The 16,754-nt window shown below is 46.0% G+C and overlaps 1 protein-coding gene across 1 annotated transcript in view; it reads left to right on the top strand.

The window, feature by feature from the left end:
• Positions 1 to 16,754, top strand: part of ABCA13 (ATP-binding cassette, sub-family A (ABC1), member 13) — a 402,303-nt gene that overhangs the window by 250,480 nt on the left and 135,069 nt on the right. The window contains exons 47-48 of the mRNA XM_010831050.1: positions 564 to 651; positions 6,374 to 6,482. Coding sequence (XP_010829352.1) covers positions 564 to 651; positions 6,374 to 6,482 — 197 coding nt within the window. The remainder of the gene's footprint in view (positions 1 to 563; positions 652 to 6,373; positions 6,483 to 16,754) is intronic.

A 16,754-nucleotide genomic window follows, 5' to 3' on the forward strand; every position in this document is an offset into this window, starting at 1 on the left:
CAGCATAGCAATCAACACAAGAAATGGAAATTAAGGTGTTGTGAGAACCCCAAAGAGAAGGCGATTCACCCCAGTCGAGGTAGCCAGGGATGCCTTCCTGCAGAACGCAGTGTTTGCACAGAGAGTGAGAGAAGCGAGAGGAAGAGAACTGTTCAAAGCAGGCTGACTCAGGAGCAGGGCAAACCAAAGGGGACTGAAAGCTGATTTTAGGGGAGATGGCCATTAATGAGAACACCAGCAGGGCAGGCGAGCACAGCAAAGCCCTGCACGGGGCATGTGTCCTCACACCTCGGGGAGTGCTGAGAGGCTCTACTCTAACGTGGGTGAGGAGTGGGTGATCTCATCCATCCCTGCTAAATAAGCAGCGCCTTCCTTGGATACCTGCCTGGGGCCAGGCCTCATCCCGCAGCAGGCTGACCCCAGGGGGCTGCGACCCAGAGCCTGGAAGTTCCGCAGCCACTGTTTTATGGCTTCTGGTGTGGTGGGTGGGAGACACCCTCTGTTAGGAGGTGTCTGCCTGGTGCTGCCTGGCGAAAGCTCTGACCTCTTGTTTACTTCCCCAGGCTCGGAGGATGGTCTTTTGGAGTACAAATCCCCAATCAAGTTCAAGACACGAATTCAAATATGTCAAAACCCCAAAATCTGGCAAAGGTACAGTCTTTCCTTTTTTCCTTTTTTTCTTGTTTTAGAAAGCATTCAGGGAAACTTGCTTTGTAAATATCTTTGTGGGTATAGGCAAAATCAAACCAAATACCAGTGTTTGTTGCCCTGAAACACAGCCAGTTGTATGTGAGCTTTCTCTTGAAAGAGAAAATGAGTCGTTTCCTTTAGACTATCTAGAAATATATGAAATAGGTCACTGTTTTTTGTAAAGATGAGAATTCACTTGATAGACCTAAAGCAAATAAGGAAAGTAATCTGCTTTTAAAGACGCTTATCATCAGGGTAGGGCTTTCCAGGTGTCACAAGTGGTGAAGAATCTGCCTGTCAGTGCAGGAGACAGAAGACATGCAGGTTTTATCCCTGGGTTGGGAAGATCCCTTGGAGGAGGGCATGGCAACCCACAGCAGTATTCTTGCTTGGAGAATCCCACTGACAGAGGAGCCTGGAGGGCTACAGTCCATAGGGTTGCAAAAAGTCAGACACGACTGAAGGGACTTAGCCACAGCAGCAGCAGCAGCATCAGGATGACAGTGATCTTGATACATGTATTTATTGACCAAAAAGTTCATTCGAGTTTTTCCTGTAACATTCTGAACCAACTTTTGGGTCAACCCAATAAATTCCTTTTCTTCCTGATGACTGGATGGACCCAGAGTGGTGAGCACCCCTCCCAGGGGTTGGATTTTTAAGCCCTCCAGGTCTGGCCCTATGAATGAGGAAAATCCCTTTGGCATTACCAAGAGTGGCCAGGAAAGACCCCCTTACACCAGTACCACCCTTACCCCCTTAGCCACCAAGGAACTCAGAGGAAGGTAATCAGGACAGGTTTCCCTAAGGAAAGAGCTTGGTACAACCTTAAGATGGGAAAGATTTGAAGCTCGCAGCCTCAGTAATTGGGGAAATAGTTTGGTTTTGGTCCTGATTTTGAGAGAAATTGGGAAAGAGTAAGTCATGGGAGTGATGTGTGTGTGTGTTAGTTGCTCAGTCGTGTCCATCTCTTTGGGACCCCATGGACTGTAGTTCTCCAGGCTCCGCTGTCCATGGGATTCTCCAGGCAAGAATACTGGAGCAGGTTACCTACTCCAGGGGATTTTCCTGTCCCAGGGATCAAACCCATGTCTCTCGAGTCTCCTGCATCGGCAGCTGGATTCTTTACCACTGAGCCACCTGGGAGTGATATCTGCTTGTACACCTGTCATATCATCGATGAAATGTTTGCCTTGTCGTGGGGCCTTTCGTGGTTCATTGTGACTTGGAAAAGCTTTTCAGGATCCAGGCTTATGCCCGTTGAAGGATTATTCAGTGAAATAAGGTGCTTTACAGGTTTTTAACAATGTAATCCCTGGTGAAAATGTTAACATTCATACTTCACAATCTAATCACAAAGAAAAGTTTTAACAGTCGTATTTCACAATGTAATCCCTGATGAAAAGTTCTGGTCCCTGTGTAGACTGTTCAGACATCCCTCATTTCAGCTGAGGTTTGTTCAAATCTCTCTCACGCTGCAGGCCACACACAGGGAAAGATTTATAGCTTAAGATGAAAAGATCAAGATTCATAGCTTGATAGAAAAATAATCTAAAATACCTTTGCTGGCTTTTTGAACACATGATGTGACTGTTATTAATACACCCAGTTTGTAGGAGGAATCTGCCCATTTCCTCCGAGAACATTTTTTAAGTTTCTAATCTGTGTGAATACCAAGCCTCCTGCTGACAGTGGAACATCCTGTCTGTGCTTCTAGGGTCTGGGGCAAGGCAGCCAAGGCTCTCCTGTGTCTCTGCTCCCGTGACAAGGGCTCAGCATCCTGTGTCTCCCTGACACCTGCTCTTTTTCCTCTTTGTTTGTCTTCTGTATCGACATGTTTGAGCAGTGACTTCTGCAGCTTCTGATGTTGTTTGACATGGACTTTGCCATACTCAGGTGTGCAAGTATCCAGCCCTTTGGGGAGAGAGCCTCTTTTCAGGGAGCTCAATGATCGTGAGTCCGTATTGGACTCTAAAGGGCATCTGGTGTCTCAAATTCCTATAGCATTGTTGGTGGTTGATGTCATGTCAAATTATTACATTAACCTCTTGGTAATTAACCACCAGCCTTTTACTTTGGCCTTTGGGGTACATTCATAAGACCACAGAGTTTACGATTTTCGCAGTCTTTTTGAGGAGAAAATGGGAAATTTGCATATGAATAGGCTTAATACTTAAAATTCATCATATTTTAGAATATCTCTCACAGAACCTTTACGAATGATTTCATTCACATCTTGAGTGTTCAGCTGGTTTAGTTAAACACCCTCTAGAACATATTTTGTTGTTGTTCAATTGCAAAGTTCTGTCCAATTCTTTGTGACCCCATGGACAGAGGGAGCCTGAAGGGCTACAGTCCATGGGATTTCCCGGGCAAGAATAGTAGAGTTGGTTGTCATTTCCTTCTCCATGGGATCTTCCGATCCAGCAATAAAACCCGCATGTCCTGCATTGGCAGGTGGATTCTTTACCTCTTAGCCACCAGGGAGACCCTCTAGAATGTATACACTTCAGTTAAAAAAGCTAAACACACTCCCTCTTGTTTGGCGTTCATTCTGTTTTGTTCTCGTGTATACTTTTATGCATTTGAATATCCATCCAGAGATTTTTTTTTTTTCCTTATAGTAACTTAGTTGCCTCTCTGAGGAACTGTTCCTGGGGATCCTGACATGAAAGGTCTGTTTTGAGGTGTCATGATGTGTTCCTAAAAGGAGGTTAACTTCCTCCTTCAGCTGTTGGATTTATTGATCCTGTCTTAGAGACCAGCAGGGAAGGAAGTCCCACAACTTATTTAAGATCATCATGAAGCATCTATCACTTACTTAAAAGAATTTATAAAATTTCTCCCAAGCAAAAGCCAGTTTGTAGTAGAACCGAAATGACGTTCAAATTGTTCCTTGGAACTCTGTATGTTGTCATCTGTCCTGAAAGTGATGCCAGGGTCGTCAGGACCATCAGCAGCTGGCCGTCGTGGAGCTGGGTGGGGCTTTTAGGGGCTGCGCTCTGCACAGAATGCCGAGTCTCCCTCTGGTTGGGGAGGCTCCTGGACTGGATCCTACCTGGCACTGTCCCCATGGCCGTGTTCTCAGTGCCTAGACTCAGGCTAATGGAGCAGCTCCTCACTGGCCCCCTGCCTGCAGAGAGCAGGGCTGGAGCCCTCAGGGGCCAGCATGGCAGCACCCCCTGCCCTCTGACCTGGGCCCGTTGATGAACCCTGGCGTCTCCTCGTCTCAATGAGGTCTTAGGCCGCATTATGGCTCCTATTAGGACAGGTTGCACCCTCTATGGTTAACGAGCATTTTGGGATATCAGGGTCCTTAGGGTTATACCCTTTAGGTCCCTGGAAGCCCCTCTGTCACCTGAGAGGGTCATTGGACACCACCCCTCCCTCAGCAAGCATCACCAAGTTTCACGGCCACTCCTGTGACTTAGTGTTGATCATGAGGCATCCCTCTTGACCTTTGGCCTAGAGACTGTGTCCCTGAGTGGAAAGGTTTGTCAGCTGCTGATCTCAACTGGGATGATGGTGGGGACCCAGTCCTGGTGGTTGCCTGGGGCACCACGGTGACAGCAGAGGCACAGGGGCTGAGCCCAGGTCGGAGACCCACAGCCATGGGTAGAGGAGAAACGGAGCATGAACTCGACCCAACACAGAAGCTGAAGCTGATGGGGAGGGGTGGGCGAGATGCCCAGGCTCTGGGGTACCCCACCTCCACCATAGCTATCCCACTTTGGTTTCTGTGTTTTTGTACACTGTATTTTTTTTAATACAATCCCTATACAGTAAATCCTTGTTGCTGTTTTATTTTAATCAATCACTTAATTTTTAAAGATGAAAAAAAATTTTTTACCAAACCATGAGGCAGGTGGGATTCTAGTTCTCCAACCAAGGATCGAACCCAAGGCCCCATACTGGATGTGCAGTGTCTTGGCCACTGGACCACTATGGAATTTCCGTGTACAGTGTCATTTCTAAGCTAAGAAAAATGTCACCCTGCTTTTAAAACAAAATTTCAAACAAACTAATTTGAAGGCCCCATGTCTAGAGCAGAGAACACCCCTGGCTTTCATGTTTTTTTCCTCCAGTTAAGCAGTTAATGGAGCCAAGAGGGTGGTGGGGGGAGCAGGCCGTGGACTGTGGTTCCCGTCCACAGCAGACGTTTTATACTGTATGTCCTTTAACTTTAGCAGTCTTGCATTTTGCGTCATTGTATCCAGACGCATAGCTAGTCCCTGTATGTTAGCACATCTGCAGGTATGTGTGTGTGTTTGAGGGTGGGGGTGGTGAGAGGTGGACTGGGGGCATCCTGCAGGGCCTGGGGTCACTGTGTTGGCTGTAGAACGGGGGCAGATACCCTCTGGTAAGTGATCTCAGTCCAGGGCAGGGCGGGCTGCCCTGTGAAGGGAACCCATGCTTTCCCCCACTTTTCAGAATCCTGTGTCTGAATTACACCCATTTGTGAGTCTGTGGATTTTTGTGTTACCAGTCTCAGATCCACTTGAGCACAACTGAGGGCATCAACAGGTTGTCCTGGGTCTGTGGATAGTCAGTCTTGAGCAGAATTTCTTCCTTCTTGGAGTTGGAAGGAGTGACTGCTAAGGGTTTCCCTGAACCTAAGAAACTATTTGAAGATGGGAGTGTGTAATGGCAGCTGCTGTGACAGAGGGCAGGGTTCTGCCTCCTTAATCACCCAGGGAGGTGGGCTTCCTAAGCAAGAGTTGGGCCACTGTCCTGCAGAGAAAGGCATTTTCATGAGCTGTCACTGGATACTTAGTTCCCCCTGTGAACTCAGGACCCTGGTAGAGACAACTGGTCACCCTGTGATGGGGTTGGGTAGGGGAACGGGTTGGAAGCCCAGGGACCTGAGATTTGGCCTGAACTTTGCAGAAACTGTGAGAACCTGTACAGCTTCCTCTGAGTAGAAACCAGTGAGAGAGCAGCTATAATTCCACAAAGAAGATTGTCACAAAAGACAGTGTCATCTAGAGAAATGAACTTGAATTAAGGTCAAAATTTGCTGGTTGATTCATTATCTCTTAAAGGCACTCACCAGCATTCCACTGAGTACATTAAAATTTTTTTCATTAAAATATCAATATTGTGAGATATAGATATACTGATGGTTCAATTAGTATTTTTTATGCTACTCCTTATTTCAATTTTAATAACATTGTCTGTCTCCCATTTTCTCCTTCACCTTCCTCCTGTCTGACGGGCCTGCTGCTTTATTCTCCATGCTCAGCAAATGTTCACTTCAATTTATTTTGAGGAATAATGTTCCACATTCAGTTATTAATTTGAGAGTCATCATTTTTTTCTTATCATTTCTGTGCTTTTAATTTGCAGGTCAGATTTCATTAGCTTACCAATGGAGAAAGAAAAAAAATAAATGGGCTTAGATTCCTTTTTTTTTGCTGTGAGAATATAATTATAGAGCAACACTCACATTTGTTCTGGGGAAAATTAATCTATTTTTAGCTATAAATTATATGCTGGAGATAAATATAAAATTAGCAGGCTGGAATTCACTGCTCACTGTCAGCCATGTGGGACCATTACACGGAGGCCTGTGTTCAGGTGCTGGAGAAGCAAATTTACATGTGTTCCTTATATGTGAGAACAGCTTATGAATAGACTTAAGAACTAATTTCAGGAGGGCCATTAAGTTATCTTTCTCTTTTAGGTGTGGTACAACCAGAAAGGCTTCCACTCCCTGCCTTCCTACCTAAATCATCTCAACAATCTTATTTTGTGGAGGCGCTTACCCCCGACCGCAGACTGGAGACAGTATGGTAATGTTATTCTGTGTGCATTTTCTAATTCACTACTTTCCAAAGACAGTGTTGTTAATGGGAAAGAATCATAAAAAGTTGTGAGCAGAAATGTGAAGAGTGATGCGAAGTTTCTATTTGGCAGCCAATCCGTGTAGAAACGCGTACACATTGAGAGGCTGTGGTGGCTTTTGTGTGTGTGTGTCCTTCAGTGTCTTTACCTGTGAAGTTGTGACCTCAGCTGTGAGATGACAGGAGTCGAAGCTGACTAGAAAGCTCAGTCCCAGTGACTTAGCATCCTCCAGAAGCAAGAGTAAATGCTCTTTCTAAAGACACTATCGTGTGGTCCAGGTCACCATTACTGATGGGAAGGTGCTCATCGCTTACCATAATTTACTTTATGCTGAGCCCTCCACTCATCAGTCACCTTTGTTGACTGTGAATTCACTCCCTGTGCTTTCTTCTTTTGGTAAACGACACGGGTCCATTTCTGGAACCCAGAGTGGATTTATTGGTTTAAGGGGATGTTATATGCTTCACTTGAGTAGTTTATCAAATTCATTCAGTTCTTTGGGGGAAAAAAAAAAAGAAAGAGTGCAAGCAGATGTATAAATACCAGCAGGTCATAGCTGTCATAATTTATTTACAGGATTTTTTTTGAAGCATTAATTCACATAGAAATAAATGTTAAACCATTTCCCCAGTATGCCATGACTTTATTCCAAATTCATTCTGCCGTATTTGTTTTCCCCTCTCCACCAATTTTCAAAATAAAACAGGTTTAATTATTCTGTGGCACTGCAATTGTTTTGGGATGGCAGTGCATATAATATAAAAATGTGTATGCCCAAGTGAAGTAATAAAGAATAAAGAGTGCTATGGAAGAGGAATAGCAGAGTGGTGTTTATTGTGTCTGAAATGTACTAGGGGCATTAGATATTTTTATATCCATGGTCCCATTTAGTGTTTGTGTTAATTTGGTAAGGTGGGTGGCATTTGCCTCTTTCACTGTTTAAAAACCTGAGATTCAGAGGAATCACCCATTACCTGCTTGTTGAGTGAAAGGGCCACAGTTCGGTTCTAGGTATGGCTGATAACACAGCCTTTGCCTTTCTGTTGCAACAAACTGAGAGGGTGCTTCTAATAGGCACAAATGGAACATGCTTCATGGAGGGGAACATGTTTCATGGAACATGCTTCACGAAGGGGAACATGCTTCATGGAACATGCTTCATGGAGGGGAACATGCTTCATGGAGGGGAACATGCTTCATGGAGGGGAACATGCTTCATGGAACATGCTTCATGAAGGGGAACATGCTTCATGAAGGGGAACATGCTTCATGGAGGGGAACATGTTTCATGGAACATACTTCATGAAGGGGAACATGCTTCATGGAGGGGAACATGTTTCATGGAACATACTTCATGAAGGGGAACATGCTTCATGGAGGGGAACATGTTTCATGGAACATACTTCATGAAGGGGAACATGCTTCATGGAGGGGAACATGTTTCATGGAACATACTTCATGAAGGGGAACATGCTTCATGGAGGGGAACATGTTTCATGGAACATACTTCATGAAGGGGAACATGCTTCATGGAGGGGAACATGTTTCATGGAAAATGATTCATGAAGGGGAACGTGCTTCATGGAACATGCTTCATGAAGGGGAACGTGCTTCATGGAGGGGAACATGCTTCATGGAGGGGAACATGCTTCATGGAACATGCTTCATGGAGGGGAACATGCTTCATGGAACATGCTTCACGAAGGGGAACATGCTTCATGGAGGGGAACATGTTTCATGGAACATGCTTCATGAAGGGGAACATGCTTCATGGAGGGTAACATGTTTCATGGAACATACTTCATGAAGGGGAACATGCTTCATGGAACATGCTTCATGGAGGGGAACATGCTTCATGGAGGGGAACATGTTTCATGGAACATGCTTCATGGATGGGAACGTGCTTCATGGAGGGGAACATGTTTCATGGAACATGATTCATGAAGGGGAATGTGCTTCATGGAACATGCTTCATGGAGGGGAACATGCTTCATGGGGGGAGCATGATTCATGGAACATGCTTCATGAAGGGGAACATGCTTCATGGAGGGCAACATGTTTCATGGAACATGATTCATGAAAGGGAACGTGCTTCATGGAACATGCTTCATGGAGGGGAACATGCTTCACGGGGGGAGCATGCTTCATGGAACATGCTTCATGAAGGGGAACATGCTTCATGGAGGGGAACGTGTTTCATGGAACATGATTCATGGAGGGGATCATGCTTCATGGAGGAGAGAATGCTTCATGGAACATGCTTCATAGAGGGGAGTGTGCTTCATGGAACATGCTGCATGGAACATGCTTCATGGAGGAGGTCACTAACACTGGATCAGGAACATGAGCAAAAGTGTGACTGATGTCAGGGTGCTACTGTGGGTACTAGTGGTGCTGATGTGGGAGAAGTCAGAGCATCTGCTCAAGTTACTGGAGGAAGTTCCAGCTGACCTCATCCCGAGGGCGAGTGTGCAGGAGGAGCACTGTTGATCTGTCTGAGAGGGCCTCTGAGGCCAGCTTCTGCTTGACCTTCACTGACAGGGGAGGATGATGGCCTTTATGCGGTGGGCAGCTGAAAGGCTTGGTCTGTATCTGGGAATGAGGATGACAGGATCCCAGGAGTGTGTCAGGAAGAATAATCTGAAGCCACATGGTAAAGGGAGGGGCCCTGGCTGCTGCCACATGCCCTGCTGGAAGGATGCTGCTCCCAACTTAGGAGTGACCCAGGTAAGGCCAGGACGCCTCAAGGCAAACAGGTGAAAATTATCAGCTTCAAAGAGGTGGGAGGAAAGGTTGAGCCTTTGGAGAAGGGAACAGGAAGAAAAATTAAGAATTTGACACCAGGACATTTAGAGAAAGAGCTTAAAGGATTAAAATATAAAGCTGAGCTTTTAGTAATGAGTGATGTAGTGGTCAGTACTGATGACCTGGGAATGATTCAGGAGCAAGAGACAGAGTAAGGGATTTATACAAGTTCAGAGGTGGTGGGTTCATGTCACATGTCCGGTGAAAATACATGTGCAGCAGGATTCAGACAGCTGGAGAGATAAGGGCAGGAGAGGGGTCGTGAATAAAAACCATTTAGCTCAAACTGACGTGGAGACAGGAAAGTTGGGGTGAGAGAGGGTGGGAGTGGGAAGGAGGCAGAGGGGCTGTGGCCCCTGAGGTGAGAGATCTCGGCATAGAGTCCAGAGAAAGGTAGAGTGTCAGGAAGAGCAGGAAAAAAAAATCACCCAGTATTCCAGCATCTCCAGGAAAATGGGTGTGCGGTGCATTGGCTGGTGGCTTCTGTGGACTAGACGTGGGGACTTGTGGAGATAGAATCAGAGGGAAGGAGGGTGGTGAGGGAGGCCTTTTCAGGAATTTAGGAGGCCAGATGGATAAACTCTGCTCTGTGGGAGGTTGGCTGTGAGGAAGGATGATCAGGGAATGTGCGTGTCATGTGTGTGCATGTGCGTGTGCATGTGTGTGCATGCATGTGTGTGTGTGTGTGTGTACAGCTGCATGTAACATAAGCAGCGATTGGGCCTAGGGACAGTGTGACTAGCCCACAGGCGCCTGCCGATCGTGTCTTCTCCATCCTGTTTTCTGGGGTCCCAGGCCTTCCTGGTGAGAGGGTCAGCTGAGAAGTGTCCACTGGTAGTAGACTTTTTGTTCCTTTGTTGTAAGGTTGTGTTGACTTGAAGAAGACATTTATTATCGGCTACTGGCAACTTCTTGAGCAGTATGTTATCTGTGTCACATCCCAGTTCCTCGTGGCATGAGTACGTGGTCCTCGTGGGAAGGAAGGTCTATGCAGTGAATCGGGAGCACAGTCCCTTGGGAGAATGTGTGGGGACCTGTCATAGCCAAGTGTTGATTAAGGACTCTGATGAGCAGGGCTCTGCACAGAAGCCCCTCCTCACACCCCTGTCTGTCTGTCTGTCTGCGATGGACAGACAGCGAGCTGTTAGCTTAGCCATTATGATGACTCAAGAGCTCATGGGCCATGGGACTCAGGTAGGGCCATGCAAGCGGAGCCTGAGTCCTGAGCCCAGCAGAACTGGGAACCTGATCAATGGGCATCTTGGCAACAAATGCTGATGAACCGCTCTGCATACAACATGCCTGCTTCTTGTCTCCAAGGCCCTGGGTCCTGGCACACCTGGGTGTCCCCGCCTTCAATGGAGGAGCTTTCTGAGCCCTGACCTAGCCTGCCCACCCTGCTGTGCCCCAGCAAATTTGCAGCTTGTCAGGGCCCCCCTGATTTTAAGCGTGAAACTCAATGTAAAGCAGGTGACTAGCCTCGCCCAGCACCTGGAGTCATCGTTAGATGACTGGCAGGCTGGTGGCGGTCTAGACGAGTAGACGTGTTCATGCACGGACTCTGCAGGGAGGCTCTTCCACGTGAGTCCACGTGTCCTGCTTGGTGACTGCCCACAGTGGCCTGGACATCTGTGGGTTCTGGGCAGAGCCATGCAGCTGGGGAGGGGGCAGGCGTGGATGTGGCCTCAGTTCATCTGAGGAGTGGGGGTTACAGAATGCGGCAACTCAGAGGCTTTGTTCTCATGTCAGCAGGATAGTCACACGGTAAGGTCAGACCCCGGGAGACAGTGAGGGACAGGGAGGCCTGGCGTGCTGCAGTCCATGGGGTCACAGAGTCGGACACAACTTGGCAACTGAAGAGCAACAACAGCAAGGTCATGTGATGATGTTTTTCTGGGTTCCGAGGGAAGTTAGAAGTCAGTTGAGGCCAAGTCCCCCCAGCCTGGACAGCTTCTTCCTGCGCCTCCCACCATCGGTCCATCTCTCTGCCCTTGGGATCCTGAATATTCTCAGTATCTGCACCACCTGCCCCTGTGTCAGCCTCGTGGGCGAGTCCCTGGACTCCCACTTGCCCCCAGCCCCACAGCCTCATGTCCTCTAAGTGCCCACGTCACCCACAGGATCCGTCCTTCAGATCACACACCCACCTGCCTTCCTGCATCTCCTATAATCAAATAAAACAGATTCCTCCTACAACCTGAGGCCCCCCACTTCTGGCCAGACAGCTCCTCCTGACTCTCTTTCTTCCGAATTCCTCTCTGCCACGTCCCTCCCCCTTTCTTCTTGGTTCTTGAGAAGCCTGACTGTTTGTCATACCCTCCTGGATGAAATAATAATAAAACCTTCAAACCCAAACCCAAGTTCAGTCCTGCTTGCCCACCGCCGGCACCTCACTCCCCCTTCACGTTGCGCACATGTCTGCATCCCCCTGGCCCCAGTCTGGGTGCTCCCCTTGGAAAGTATTTTTGTTGAGATTCCACTGACAGTGATTCAAGAGTAAAGACATGGTGAAGATGCTGACGCTTTGCTGGGGGAAGCATTTCTAAAGCGGTGAGGTTGTCCTGGCCCTGTGTTCAGGCATCAGTGCCTGTGTTGGCTCCCACGTCAAAGGCCGCCTTCTAATCTGCTGCTGACCTGTCACTGTGCCCCGTTCCTGCCATGCTCCCCTCCTACCCTCTCTGTGGCCAGCACGTCACCCCACTGACCTGCTGCCCCTTCGGGCCTGGTTTCTGCTCAGCTTCTGTCCAGAGCACCTCTTTTCAGTCTTCTTCACCTTAAAAATTTCTGCCCAACTTTCTACATTAAAAAAACCAAAAAACTGTATTGAGATACGTTTGACATACGAAAAATTGTAAACACAATATAGACACCTTGATGAGTTTGGGGTAAGTATACACCCTAAAACCATCATCATGGTCAGGCCCCTAATGTTACCTTTGTCTCCCTTCTGTCCCACACATCTGTCTGTCCATCTGTCTATTTCCCTCTATCTCTCTACTGTCACTCTATGGTGGCTCAGATGCTAAGGAATCTGCCTGCAGTGCTGGAGACCTGGGTTCAATCCCTGGGTTAGGAAGGTCCCCTGGCCTGGAGAATTCTGTGAATATTCATTGGAAAGACTTATGCTGAAGCGCCAATACTTTGTCCACCTGATGTGAAGAGCTGACTTATTAGAAAAGACCCTGATTCTGGGAAAGATTGAGGGCAGGAGGAGAAGGGGATGACAAAGGATGAGATGGCTGGATGGAATCATTGACTCAGTGGACATGAATTTGAGCAAACTCCAGATGATAGTGAAGGGCAGGGAAGCCTGGCTTGCTGTGGTCCTGGGGGGGGGGGGTCACAAAGAGTCGGACATGACTTAGCAACTGAACAACTACAGCAATCTATTATCTATCTATCTATCCCTCTATTATCTATCAATTTATTTTGTGATTAAAAAACATAAAATCAATCCTTTTAGTGGATTTGTAAATGCACAATGCAGTGCCTTAAACCCTAGGCTCTGCACAGACTAAGACTTACCGCTTGTATAATTAAAACTTTATACCTTTGACAACACCCCTCATCTCCCTTCCTCCAGCACTTGATAACTACTATTCTATTCTCTGCTTCTAGGAGTTGAACTAGTTTAGAATTTTCATGTAAGTGGGATCATGTAGTATTTGTTCTTCTGAGTCTGACCTGATTACTTCAAGGAAACAATAAAATGAAAAGGCACCTTATGGAATGGGAGAAAATATTTGCAGACCATATAGCCCATGGACTTAATATCCAATACATATAATACCTTTGACTCAATAGCGAAATAAATGGGCAGAGGACTGAACAGATGTTTTTTAAAGAAGGCACGCAAACGGCCACATGGGCTGAACTGAGGGCACCTGGCTGAGTCGTACTTCGGTTACTGCGGCAGGGAGACAGACAGAGGGTGAGTGGGAGCCACAGTCAAGGGCGCCCCCCTTGCCTCCTCTCTGAACTCGGACACCGCTGCCCGGCACGACGGACACCTGAGTTGGGGGCAGGAAGTATGGTCCTGCATCAGGAGCCAGAAGGAGCTTGTCCGTTCCTCCCGCACCCCCCCTCCTCTGCTCCATACCCCACTTTCTGAATCCCCTTGGAGGGGACAGTTTGCAAAGGTGCTCTCAACCCCAGAGAGGGGAAGGTGACTGGGGCAGGGCACACATGGGAGCAATGATGTGCCCGCAGGTGGGGGTGAGATGAGCCTGTGAGCAGGAGGGAAGCAGGTTATGGGCTACTTTTTTTTTTTTTTAACACAATACAATTTTAGTTATGGTAAGAGTAAGCCTCTCTACTCACAGGATTGTTTTAAGGTCAAAGTAATTCCTACATAAGACGGTTTGGGGGAAACCACGCAGCCAAACAATTCCAGTTGCTGGTATTTTTCAGGAGGAAGTAATGAGCATATAATTTCAGAATTATCTTTAAAGCTATGCTTGCATAATGGTTTAAAATAGTTTTTAAAAATTATAGCAACATACATACCTCCAAGCAGGAATTTGATATCGTGGAATAGTGTAGAGAGACAATAGGTATCTATGTATATAACACACACACGCACAGATTCAGAAATATTAATGGTGGCTTTTTCTCTGAGTAGATGAATCACAGAATGTTTAAAATTTTCTGTCTCATACAGTAAGTTATGAATTTTCTCCCGTGTATGTATAACTCTTAAAAAAAAGACTGCTTGGAAAAAAAATTAGTGTTTCACAGTAAAAACAGCAATTAGATAGCTCTCCCCAGAATTTTTATCCTTAAAAATTTCACTGTTCAAAGCCTAGAATGGAACAGTAAATACAAGGCCACTTCCTCAGAGTGATCAGAAGGAAAATATGTTTAGCAGAGTTTCCTCACTACATTCCTTTTGATGGAATAAGATGCACATCCCCTAGGAATAAACCCCTGAGTCCTGGTGAGAGAGCCCAGGCCTGAGAACAGGAGGTCAGCTCAGATCGGTCCAGCAGAGTTTCTGCACAAAGAGATGTGGGGTGTCAGGAACTGGCCGTCAGCACTGGCCTTCAATTTGTTCAGAGATATTTGAGAGAGAAAATCCGGTCTCACCCAAGTGGAGGTGACGAGCTCCCTGTGCTGAGAGGGCCGTAGGCACTGAGGTGTCAGGACCAGCCCCTGGCCTCATTGAGGAGGAGTCAGAACAAAAGACAAAACCAGCTGTCAAACCCAGCACGGGGTCAGGGACCTGCCCCACGTCTCATGGAAGGAAGACACCGCACACACTGAGAAGGGGCTACCAAGGGAGCATCCTAGGATGAGCTCACGTCCGCACAGATCCAGGCAGGTGTGTGAACTCATGAAACAGAGGAGAAGAGGTGCAGGAAAGCCAGCCCACGTTGCAGGGCTGGGGCAGAAGACAACTGCTGCGATGCGGATGGTGGCACACGTTCTCACTGGATGCAGAGTCACCGTACTGATTGCAAGTCTTCCTGTCCCGCCTGCAGTCTCCTCAGAGCACAGAGGGAAAGCATGATGTCATTAAACTGAGGAGGAGGAGGAGGAGGAGGAGGAGGAGAGCTACTCGGATTAGGTAGAGAAAGAACACAGACAAATAATAATTAAAGTAACAAAGAATGATGAGAGAAGAAAAAGTGCATCAGAACAAAACAGCATGACTTTGGACAAACAAAGCGTTTGCCATAAATCAGGCAATATTCTCAAACTGGAAATGATGAGATAGAAATTATTGATAAAAAAAAATCTGATGATTTTTCTAAAGTTCAAAGTTAAAGAACAGTCTCTTTTACAAAGCTGTAACAGATTACTTTTGAAGTGATACAAATAAGATTGGCTTCTGACTTTCAAAAATTTCCTTTGACACCTGCTCTTGTACTCGGGGATTATTTAGAAGTGTGTTGTTTAAATTCTAGTCTTCTGGAATTTTCCTGTTACCTTTCTGTCATTGACTTTTTGTTTGGGTCATCATAGAGCACACACTCTGCATATTAATGATTTTATGTTGGCTGAGGTTTGTTTTATGGTTCAGGTGTGGTTTATCTTGGTGAAGTTTTCATGGGGGATGGAAAAAATGAGTATTCTGCTGTTGTTGGGGGGAGTGTTCTGTATATATCGATTAGGTTTTACTGCCTGTTTTTGTGGCTGAGTTCATCGGTACACTTGCTGATTTTCTGTCTGGTAGTTCTGTCATATGCTGAGTGGGGTGTACTGAAGTTCCCAAATATCATTGTGGATTTGTCTGTTTCTCCTTTCCGCTGTGCCAATTTCCGCTTCATGTATTTTGAGGCTCTGATGGTTGGTACATAGTTATGTGTTCTGGGTGGACTAATTCATTAGTCACTGTGTAGCATTCCTCATTGTTACTATAATTTTAGCTGCTGTTAAGTCTACTTTAATTGATATTAATACAAATTTTCCTGCTTTTTAAAATTAATATTTGCACAATATATCTTTTTTGTTCTTTTATTTCTAGCCTATGTCATTATATCTGAAGTGAATTTTGTGTAGACAGGGTATAGTTGGATCTTATTTTTTAATCTATTCTTACCAATCTCTGCCACTGAATTGGCATATTGAGACCATTTATATTGAATGGATTTACATTTTGATTCTGACACTTTATTATTTGTTTTCTTTCTTCTGTTTTCTTTTTCATTCGTTCCTGTGAAGTATGGAACAGTTTTTGGGATTCTGTCTGGTTTAGCTGTCATATTTTGATTTTCTCCCCTGATCTAGTTTTCATAGTGATTCTCGGTGTTACAGTGTACACAGGTGACTAACTGGTTTTGGCATTTGCCACTTTGCTCTGTAGAAACATTACTTGAACTTAGGCCCCTTAGGTCTCTCCATTCATAAATTATAACAGTCTTAAGTATTTACTTATAACTGAGCGCCATCTTATATCCTGTTCAAACTATTGCTTATGTCACAATCTGTGACTTGAGAAACTCATGTGATAAAGGCCAGTCTGCTATGTTTATCTCCATTTTTAACACATCCTGATGTTGTTCTGTCACTTCATGGGAAATAGATGGGTAAACAGTGTTAGACTATATTTTCTGGGACTCCAAAATCACTGCAGATGGTGATTGCAGCCATGAAATTAAAAGACGCTTACTCCTTGGAAGGAAAGTTATGACCAACCTAGATAGCATATTCAAAAGCAGAGACATTACTTTGCCAACAAAGGTCCATCTAGTCAAGGCTATGGTTTTTCCTGTGGTCATGTATGGATGTGAGAGTTGGACTGTGAAGAAGGCTGAGTGCCAAAGAATTGATGCTTTTGAACTGTGGTGTTGGAGAAGACTCTTGAGAGTCCCTTGGATTGCAAGGAGATCCAACCAATCCATTCTGAAGGAGATCAGCCCTGGGATTTCTTTGGAAGGAATGATGCTAAAGCTGAAACTCCAATACTTTGGCCA

This window comes from Bison bison, unplaced genomic scaffold, assembly GCF_000754665.1.
Source record: "Bison bison bison isolate TAMUID 2011002044 unplaced genomic scaffold, Bison_UMD1.0 scf7180017864522, whole genome shotgun sequence".
NCBI classification, from domain to species: Eukaryota; Metazoa; Chordata; class Mammalia; order Artiodactyla; family Bovidae; genus Bison; species Bison bison.